The sequence below is a fragment of the Dicentrarchus labrax genome, unplaced genomic scaffold (assembly GCF_905237075.1).
Source record: "Dicentrarchus labrax unplaced genomic scaffold, dlabrax2021, whole genome shotgun sequence".
Lineage (NCBI taxonomy): Eukaryota > Metazoa > Chordata > Actinopteri > Moronidae > Dicentrarchus > Dicentrarchus labrax.
The window spans coordinates 13,599,547-13,610,686 of record NW_026136710.1 but is presented as its reverse complement, the minus strand read 5'-3'; the positions used below and the strand labels follow the sequence as shown (position 1 = coordinate 13,610,686).

At 40.3% G+C, this 11,140-nt stretch overlaps 1 protein-coding gene across 3 annotated transcripts in view; it reads right to left on the bottom strand.

Moving 5' to 3' along the window:
• LOC127369989 (rab GTPase-activating protein 1) overlaps nt 1-11,140 on the bottom strand; it is a 67,590-nt gene that overhangs the window by 36,033 nt on the left and 20,417 nt on the right. For all 3 annotated transcript variants that reach the window (XM_051411605.1, XM_051411606.1, XM_051411607.1), the window contains 6 exons: nt 10,647-10,713; nt 10,420-10,522; nt 9,533-9,702; nt 9,123-9,291; nt 7,767-7,860; nt 5,310-5,460 (listed from right to left, as the gene is read on the bottom strand). In XM_051411605.1, the coding sequence (XP_051267565.1) occupies nt 5,310-5,460; nt 7,767-7,860; nt 9,123-9,291; nt 9,533-9,702; nt 10,420-10,522; nt 10,647-10,713 (754 nt within the window). The remainder of the gene's footprint in view (nt 1-5,309; nt 5,461-7,766; nt 7,861-9,122; nt 9,292-9,532; nt 9,703-10,419; nt 10,523-10,646; nt 10,714-11,140) is intronic.

The window sequence follows — 11,140 nt, the reverse complement described above, 5'->3', positions numbered from 1 at the left end:
ACACCCAGGTAGCATGACCTCACCAGACATTTTTTTTATCTTCCTCACGACAACATCAACAGCCAGCTTTTTTACTGCACGTCTCTAGAGGGCTGGTGAGAACAGGTTAGCCCTAGCACGTCCCGGTTCTGGCAGGAGCCTGCAGAATCTTAATTAGTTACCAGCTGAGTTATTTTTAGATCATATGATGTGATGATTACATTTAATTACTCAGAATCCTGTGCTAAAATTAGAAACTTCAGTGGGTCGTAATCACTGTCAGGTTTAGTACAGCATGTTCTACATCTCCATCCTAATGACTTTCTGAAGACTGCAGTTTGTCTCGTGCAGAGCAATTTTGGTGTAGCGTGATGGAGATCCGAACATACCCACACAGCCACACCAGCCTGCACCTTTCTCCCCCCGCAATCCAGACACACTCCCATGCTTTCACGCACCTCCTCTGCCAACCACACGAGGAGCTAAAAATAGATGACTGTACGACAAACGGGGGTTGGAAGGAGAGGAATAGGAGAAAAGGATGAGGGAAGGGAGTCAAAAGAAGCACAGAGCTCATCAAAGTTGAGAGGAGGAAGAGGTGGAGGAGAGAAATAAATATGATACAGACGGAACAAATCAGCGATAAGAAAATAGGGCTGTGAGAACGAGGAAGAAGCAAAAGTGTCATGTACTGTCTCCTGGTTGCCAAGCTAAGCACAACTTAGTCCTGTTAGCTGTTTAACTTATGCCTCCTTCCTCGGGGCTGACACACAGCTGGCAACAACACAATGGATCTTAACTCCTGTACAGCATATCTGATATTAAGGGAAAACAGCTGATGAATGAAAAAGGGCTAAACACTCTCCATATTCTCATGTAAAATCACATTACTGATTAACTAATTAACACCACAATTGCACTTTAACTGACATTAAACTTATTGCTAGGGTGGGATACAATTGATGTTTTATATCACACTTGATTCATCTGCAGGATACCAGAAAATGTTTATTTATGTTTACTTAAATAAGAAGAAATTAATACATCACCACAAGCTAAGCAAATCATTATTAAAATAATAAGATTGTTAACTTGCAACTGGCATACTGGCTGACCTCCATCTGATTATTATTAATACCCACCACCCACCACCACCCGGCTGGTGTCTCATAATCCTGATAATTCTGTTTTGTTTTTATATAAATATAAAAATAAGCAGTCACACCATGCCAAGTTTTCTATCAGCGTGATATAATAAAAACATAAAAAGAACTAGTCAGCTGATGTCCTATCTGAGATTTTTATTAATCAGACAAATCCCTGGTAGGAATGGAAATTAAAATTATTTATTTCCAAGACAGACAATAGAGTATCATTTATATCTGAGGATTTATCATGTTTATCTCTGTATGATGAGCCTAGAGCAAGTACATAATAATTAATACCAACATCAGGCAAGGGTGGTGAGAGCTGTTAATAGTCACACACAGACATAAACATATTACTGTAGGAAAATAAGACAAGATAAATAAAAGCCTATTCACATTCAGATGCAAAAACTGCTCCTTCATCCGACTGAACCTTCTGGCATTCTCTGTGTAATTTTTACTGTAAAGTATTTCCAGTTCTGCCCGGCAGAAGTCAGACCAGCAATGCAAACATAAACCTATGGGACAGGCAAGAATGCAGTCACACAGAAAAAAGAAAGAAGCAGACACGCCAGGCCGACAAGAGGGGCGAGAAAGAGGCAAGCAGACAGTGTGACAAAACACAAATGAGCAGGCAGACAGAGAGAGGCAGGAAGACCCACAGGATGACAGGAACACAAACAGGCCTAGGTAGAAGTCAGAGTCAGGCATACACAAATACAAATGATTATAAAGACAGACAGGTAGACAGAGAGGCAGGCAGACAGGTCATTATGTGGGTCAGACAGAGACAGGCAGGCAGGAAGATAGTTACGAGCTCTTGTTTTTGCTCTCCACAGGAGGCTGGCGCAGCAGGACTAGGGACACATGCATGTGTATGTGTGTATGCTCATATACACACATTAGGAGGTATTTCTAACATTTTGTCCCCCTCATTTAGATAACCGGAGATTGAGACATCATGCAGTAACAAAATATTGTACAACACCGCCGCCATCAACCACACAAACACAACTACAACCTCAAAAATTACTTCAGAGTTGTCAAACAGTTCTTTGACACGGTGACAAGTTGACAAGTGCCTTGCAATTGTACAAGTGCAAAGAAATACAAGTGTAATTCAGTGTATGTTATTGCTTATACTGTCAACAGTTTACCCCACTTTTATAGAAAGCAATAGTAAATGGGTCCCCACTGTGCATGACCGCATATTTTAGCACAATGGTGCAAAAATACCACTTCTTTCCTCATCACTTCCTGTCATGCCCAAGACAACATGACGCTGATTATGAACTAAAGTAGGTTATCGTTACACAAGGTAATCAGTCTTTCCCCATTTAGCTACTTGGTCTGCTTGTGCTGTGCTCCTATTACTGTTGTAACTAGCTAAATCTCAAGCTCTATCAGTCATTCAATACTGAGATGTGTGTTGAAATCATCACAATATATTTAAAAGTTAAAATACACAAACATTTGACTTTAATTACCTTTGTCTGTCTCTTTTATTATCCCAAAATATGAAAACATTGGGAACTATTATACTAGTCGAGGCAGTAGTTCAATATTATTGTGATTATTACCACCAAACTGAAAATTTAAGCAACACTTAACTGGTACAATAGTAAGATTATGCTGATGAAAATGTGTTAAGTGTTATGCTGTAATATGATCACAGCGTTACTTAATATGTTTAAACTGTCCCTCAATAAAATAAGATAACAATTATTTATGGAGCGAATACAAAATGTGCTCCATGGCTACAACAGCCTAATGAATTTATTGCTTACTGGTGGAGTGTTAATTAGTTAATTAGTTCTTCCTGTACTGGACAGTAGGGACCCTCGTATTGGGGAAATCATTAGGGCTCCAAAGGGAAAGAATAGGTTAAATGTCTAAGACCCACAGTCCTCTGTCCTCTTTCAATGCCCTGCATTCCGATATGTAGATGAACAACAAGTTCAGATGAGGTTAGGGTACAAAAGAGGGCACCAGCTAGGACGAGATGTGCATACAGTGCAATACAGCACAAAGAGAAACACGCAAACATAGGCGGAATACAGAAAGCCCACAAAACAAATTAGGAGCTGGTAAATGAGTATGGTATGTACACATTTTAAAACAGGAGCTGAAAAGGGAAACTGGGAATTGGTAAATGAGAAAATGAGAAAATGAGATGTAATTAGTACCAGTAACAATAAAAACATGAATGTGAGGGAAAATTCTTTCCTAATTATTAAATGTAATACGCAGAGAAACATTATGCAACAGATTTTAGTACAATTTTCAATATGTTAGAGCTATTAGCAATAAATTTTATTTCAGTTTGACTTTAAAAAAAAGCAATACAACTTATTCTATCCTCAATGTGTTAAATGACCAGGGTGTGACATTTAGTGCCATCTAGCGGTGTAGTTTCAGATTTACAAGCCCCTCGTCTCACCCTCCTGTTCTAAGCGTGTAGGAGAAACTACCTTGGCCACGTCATTTGCTTATTCTAAGATAACGAAAACACAACTATTTCTTATTTTCAGGTGCTTAAACAATATAATATTCCATTGCCAACAGATCCTTCTAATTGTTACACACTGGAGCTTTAAATAAGATATTTATCGTCTTTCTGTCCTTTGACCGTTCTTGGCACCCTTGTCCAGTCTTGCTCTAAAGAGACTAAATAAAAAAGGCAAATCGTCTGTCAGAGTCAGATATAGCTGCACGTGTTCTCCACACTTTTCTCTGTGTGTTTGCTGGCTGACGTACAAACCTGGAATGCTTTAGTGCTTCTGCAATAAATTCCTATCCAACTCTCTGTCCAATGGCTATCAATACAGTAGTGTTGTGATCCACTGTTATTGTTGTTTGAGTGAAAGCTGAGATTCCACTCATACCATTCAGTTTAACGGAAAAACAGTTTGGCTCCTGCTTTATGTTGGCCTAAAACTTCCATTTGAGTTTATACCTCTTTTTTTTTTTACTTTAAGTATCCAAATTTATCATCACATGCCAGAGATGTAAGGCAAAATAAGAAAAAGTACAAGCGAGATAGAGAGGAAAAGAGCAGAAGAGAAAGGAGGAGGGAAATGTGGCCAGGGAGGGTGAGGAAAATGAGAGAGTTGGAGAGGAGAGCAGAGGGGAGGAAAGGGCAAGACCAACATCTTGTCACCACCTGGGACCCAGCTCGCTGCCCGGGGATGTTGCTTTTACATAAGAACAGCAGACAGAACTGCGGCCGACATAGACTAACACACTGTTCTCTGCGCACGGAGGGGGTAACCATCAACAGCGGGGCTAAGTCACCTCCGATCCGTACACACATGGCCACGCAGACAGACACATGCCCACACAGTGATTCTCTAACCAACTCAAGCTAAAAAGCTAGCTGTTGTTTGTGAACATATATACAGACACATGTCTGCAGAAAAGAGGCACAGAGGCAATAACAAGGCCAAGTGGCCATGACAAACCTAATGTTAAAAAAGAACTGAATAATAATTATTAGTATCATTTAGATCACAGACCAACAATTTTTGGCCCAGGTTGAAGCCCAAGTTGCAAAAGAATACAATACTTTAACCTTTTTATCAAATGTTGCGGCTTAAAACACACAGCAAACCTTATGAAATATGATTTGACTTTGAGGTAGTTACAAAGACACTTTGTTTCTTCCTTTATGATTTCCTTTTAAAGGTTAAGGATCATCAGTTTTACCAGAACGATTAACACGAGACAAATTTCTTCATGAAGAAAAAGTGTATAAACCGTTCACTTGTATAATGCCAAAAGTAATCAGCTGGCATGATCTACAGGGCAGCAGTGGGTACCGTCACAAGTTTGAAGCACATGAGAAACTTGTGAAACAGGGCCATCAGTGGCCCCTGAGGTGTACTTTCAACAAAGTAAAATCTAACCAGGATTGTTGCTAGGGACAATAACAACAACACACATACTTTGGCCAGAACAAACAAAAAAATTTAATCTGTTTGAATTACATGTGATTCAGTTGAAGAGATCAAAATTATCCCAGTATAAAAACAGACAGGACAAAAGTGTAACAATTATCATCAGGTTATCAGCTTGCCAATTTATGAGTCATCTTGTTGAAAGACACCACCAACATTATGGGATCAAGGGGATTTGGTGTGTCCTGACCACCTTAATAAATACAATACTTTTGTGCGGTCTTACCTTTGTAATAAGAGTGCGGTACTCTTCTACTTGGTGGTCATTGTTATGGCAGCCTGCCAAGAGCTGCCACACCTCCCCACGGAGAGCCTCGGGAATGCCACTGCGCACCAATGCTGGCAGCTGCCTGGGACGAACTGATAAGTTCAAATGCCTGAGAGGAGAGGAAAGGAGCGGAAAGGAGAGGAGTCAGACATTGCATTTATCAAAAACATACTTATTTTAACATTATTAGCTTAAAAAGTATGGCACACTGATAACTCCCTCAATATACAAGTTGTGCATCTGCAATCTTTCCATGCACACCTGCCTACCTACCTACAGTATCTACCCAAAACAATGTTTTCATTGGCTCTACGTTGTGTCTAAGGCAGACCATTATCAACTCTACAGATGGTACAGAGGTGTGCTAGGCCACAATCATAACAACGAGGAGGTGTTATATCAACTAATACAACAAATGTACGATATGCTGCCCACTTGTTGCGTTCCTATAGAATAAACCACATGCTTAATGTGGCTTGTAACAAAGACATGAGTAGTGGCAGCCAATTGTTCGTAAATGTCAGTGTGCCTACCTGCTCTGCCATAATACAAAATCTTATGTACAGATATATGTGCAGGCTGTTTTCCTCAGAAAAAGGCATTATTGTGGCCTAGGCCAACCTCGAGTTGAGCTTGGTCAGGTTTTCATCCAGACTGTAGAGTCGATGGCGCTCCAGTTTACATGCATCTTTCAAAAGTTCAACTTCAAGTCAAGTAAAATATGTGCTATTTTTGTTGAGAAAATTTGTGATACTATACTATTTAAACTAATTAATTACATCCGCCAAAGAGGTTGTGTTTTCAGGGTCGTTTATTTGGCAAAAACAACTGGCCTGATTTTCATGAAACCTGGTGGAAGTGTGTAGCATGGGCCAAGGAAGAACCCATTAAATATTGGAGCATACACAAATCAGAGAGAGAATTTCACTTTAACATTGTGAGAAATGGCAAAAAAAAAGTCATTACTAAAGCAAATGGTATGCCATGACTAAACATACAACAAAACATAACAGCCACCTCAAACATCACTGTACAAACTGAACACCTTGGCTGAGCTCTGCGCTCTCCAAGTGCTCTTCTAGTACCTCTATCTTTTTGTCTGACATTTGTATATTAGTTTTGCTTTATTTTACCCCTGCGTTATTTTTAGCAGCATCGAAAAACAATAGACAATAGAAGACAATAAGCCAAAAGAAAATTACAGCAAAAATACACAGAGGCGGATTTTAATGCCTTCCTTCCTTCCTCATCTTCACATTTAAATGTTGAAGCTGTTGCGGGGAACGCTCCATCTCATAGAGTGATTCACACTGCATGCGGCGTAAAATGAACTCAGGCATCTGCCCGGTAGAGACAGATTTAGAGATACAGACAGAAGGAGAAGGTAAACTTGGAGGCACAGCTGTACCTACCTACCAACTATCGCCTGACTGGAGCCGACAGAAAATCCCTGAATCCCTGATGATTCTCTCACTTCCACCCCTCCCACCCCTTTCTTAATTCATCTCTCTCTATTTTCTGAGTTTGTTTGGTTTATTTGTTCCGAGCACCAGGTTATGCAATATGTGGCATTTTCTTGTTGAGACTAAGAAGGGAAACAAAAGTATACTGTGTGTACGTGTGTGTGCATGCATGTGTCGGTACATGTGACGTAAGTAATGCCAGGCCTGGTCCTTAGGGGCATAAGATTGTAAAGGGCTTTCTGTGATTTGCCTCTCTGTGCTCCCTGAATGCTACATGCCACAATACCACAACACACACTTTCTCGCTCCCACACGCACACACATACAAAATCACCAATCACTTGCACAAAGACTAGTATTATGACAGGCCAGTCTTATGATTCCTCTCTTTATGTAGGCATTATTTTTTATCAGAACTTTTATCAAAGTGAAACAAATGTCCTCCAAAACATTTAGTGCATTTGTCAAAGGGCATAAACAGCCAAATATAGTATATAATGAACACAGAAAATACATATATGTGTATATACATATGGTCAAACAAAAAACAGACAGGGAGAGAGAGGTATACTATGTAGTAGTTTATGCATGGGGAGCTTAGCTTACAGCTAATTAAAGACCGGACAGTTTCTATTCAATTCATCACAAGCTTTTGATTAAAAACAAATGCAGTAATGGGAGAGAGAAGCCATCTTAATTGGCTGCTTATCAAGAACTCCTGCCTGCTGCTATTACTTTCACATACAGTCCATCCACTAAAACTCCCCACACAAAAATGATTTATTTGTGTGTGTAAGTGTGGATGTGTGTGTGTGTGTGTGTGTGTGTGGTGTGTGTGTGTGTGTGTGTGTGTGTATGTGTGTGTGTGTGTGTGTGTGTGTGTGTGTGTGTGCATTCATTGCAACAGCAATGGAAGTGGAAGGACAAAGTTAACAAGGGAACAAAGCCTTACCACTTGGATAACAAGTCTCCCCAGGTCTCCAGGATTTTCTCTGCGCACTCCTTGGAAACGTCACCTGACCCACTGAGCAACGGCTCATCGTTATCTGGACACACAGAGTGAAAACAAGTGAGATCCATTATCGTCCTTTTCTTTCTTCCATGTTCAGATTTCTCCTCCAAGTACTCCAAATCATAAACAAGTCACCAGAGCTCATGCATATGAAATGAAAATGATTAGATTTACACCAATAACCTTTCTGCTTATTTGTGTTACCAAATTGGAACCTACACCACTCTGATACTCCAAGGCTGTGATCCTGTGGTTTGATGCTTTGGGATGTTGTATACTGTAGTTTGTGTGCTCTGTATGGGAGTTGTGGACATGGTAACAATGAACTCGAACTACAGATCTCCAAGTACAAAATTATAATTTGATAAACCACATGATCTCGACAAAATGTTGGATCTTTTCTTTTAACCTCTCATAGTATCACCTGGAAAAAGGTACTATCTACATGTTCTGTGGTATCTAAATATTCACAACAACAGACAAGGAGACATAAATGGACATGCAGTCCAAAGATTGAGACCAAACTGTACCAAAAGGCCAGTAGATCAAAGACTAACTCACAGGCAGATATAAAAAGTACCACAATTATCCTCTCTGCCTTTTATTCTCATTGCTACCTCTCACATTCATAAAAATAGACAGAAAGCACCCACACCACTGCAGCCTAACTACTCTGTTAGGATACAGTACAAACAGTTCTATAACACAGTGTCTGATCTCCCACGGGATGACTCCTTTGGACCACAAGTCTATATCTGGTACAGCCCCACAGGGTAGGGTTTTAATTTTTTATGTAAAGTATCAGTCATCAAGCCAAGGCTGTTAATGTTAAACACTAAATGCCTGAAAATACGCAGCATAATTCAGCATAATAATGCCGCAGGGCAGTAATACTCTTACTGTTGTGTTTTGGAGGTATATGCTGCTGAATGAGGCCAGTCCTGACCATGGACACCACAATGGTTCAGCGTTCCAGAGTAAATTTATATTATCTTGCCAGCTAAGCGTCTGCTTTCAGGCTGTTTATGTGTCTGACATGATCAAGTACAAAAAGTGGTTTATAGAGTTAAAACTATTTTCATATGGTTCTGCTAGTCAGGCTTCTTCTTGTGGTTCTATGTGGTCATTTTTATAAGGAATATTTTCATATGGCTTATATAAAGAAATTATACCCTTTACTATATCAGGAATTTGATTTTTAATAACACATTGCTATCCTTCTGTATTGTGTGTATTGTGTGTAAATCCCCATGAAAAGTGACTAAGCAAAAAAAAAGTAAGACAGCATCAAATCACCTTCCTCTTCATCATCCTCAGGGGGTGAAGGAACCAAGGTGCCAGCTCCGGTGGGCAGGATGCCAGGACTGGCTGTGGTCTTCCGTTTCTCTCTCTCTGTCTCACTTTCCAAACTCAGCACCTCATAAAGTGTGTCAGAGGCAGGACTCTTCCGCTCCTTACGCTCCATCTGAGGAGAGATGCATTCAGAAGACATTGGATAAACTACAGGAATAAGCGTCAAGAGACCATCTATGACTGGTTAATAAAGCAGCCATTACTTTTTTACATATCACTTAGCAATTACAAAACCAGTATGTTAACAAACTCATTGCTTTGCATTGTCGCAGGTTGCGGCTGATATCTGGTGCAACTCACAGAGACCATCACTTGAATCGATTTAATCGCGAATGGAAAATGACTTGACATACCTGTCGTAGTTTAAGGTAGAAGGTCTCAGTGTAGTTACGCTTGCTGAAGGGCCAGAACAGTCTGTCATTTGGGGAGCACACTCTGACCCTAGTCTCCAGCAGAAAACGGACTGGCTCCTCTACCTCTGTAATCACCAGGTCCACTGCTGTCGTCATGTACATGAATTTATCTAGAAAAACAAAGAAAATGGTTAAAATGTTGTCCCCAGTGACTGATTCCCTTACATTACCAAGACATACACTACATGCCTACTTACTACATACCGAAACCTATAACTGTGTGATTTATGAGAACACCAGAGTTTGACTCATTGCGTTTGAAGGTGGATTGGTGGTGTAGGATGTACGGCATGTGGGTCAAAGATGGATCAAAGTCAGTGCCAGAGGTCATTTATTGCGTCTTTGTTTCATCATTGATTTTCCAGTAATATTTATGAGCAATCTGGAAAAATACCGTAGCTCCTGCGTACAGTAAAATACAGTTTTCATGCCTATTCAGAGTAGCGTTAATTGTACTATAAATTGCTGTTGTCAGTAAAAAATTATATATATAAGATATTTTCTGGGCTTTTTATGCCTTTATTCGATAGGAGAGTTGGAGATAGACAGGAAAGGGGGTAAAGAGAGATGGGGGGAGGGCATGCAGCAAAGGGCCGCAGGTTGGAATCGAACTTGGGCCACCGCGATGAGGACTCTCATGGAGCACACACCAGGCAAGCTACCGCACGTCCCAAAAAGTAATTTCTAAGTTTGGAAATGTGTCAAGTATTTGTGTGAAGATATGAGTGAATAAACAACCAACTAACCAATAAAATATGTAGGAAGGAAACTGTAACTGTTGAAAATCATTGTTTTATTAGACTTTTCGACAGATCTTTGGCTGTTACCTTTGGGCGTTTCCTCATTCACAGCCTGAAACTGAGGCGTGTTGGGGTTCCAACTTCCTGTGATGATGTAAGACTTCCCGTCGGAGCTCTTTCCCATTGACTCCTGAAGCAGCGTAAGTTGGAAGAAGTTAGAAACACATGACCACACACACACACACACACACACACACACACACACACAGACAAACACAAACACAAACACAAACACACATACAACAGTCACCCACCAGGTCTAGCAGGTGCATGTCACTGTTCTTCACATTTTTCCCTGGGCTGAGCAGGAGACCGAAACACCTGGAGAGGAGACACACATGGAAGCGGACCACGCATTCAAATAAACAGAGAAATACATACAAACACATACACAGAGCGATGCAAGAGAGAGAAACATGAAATGAATAGGATTACATAAGGGAAAAAGGGAGAGGGGGACAAAAAGAACAGAGCAAGAGCGGGAAACTAGACACAGAACAATAAATCTCCCTATAGAGTAAAACCAGTTGTTAACTATTACATGTTACCACAAATAGCTTCCTGGACTGATCCTCTAACACAGACCAGAACATTGGAGAACATTAAACACAGCACTTCAATCCTTAACATCTTTGGGTTCATCAAACAATAACAAACCACTGTGAAAATGGAAGTCCGCAAGAAGGTGATGGAATGTTTACATTTCAACAGATTTATTAAACCGTGGAAAATGAGCCAGCGAGGACAG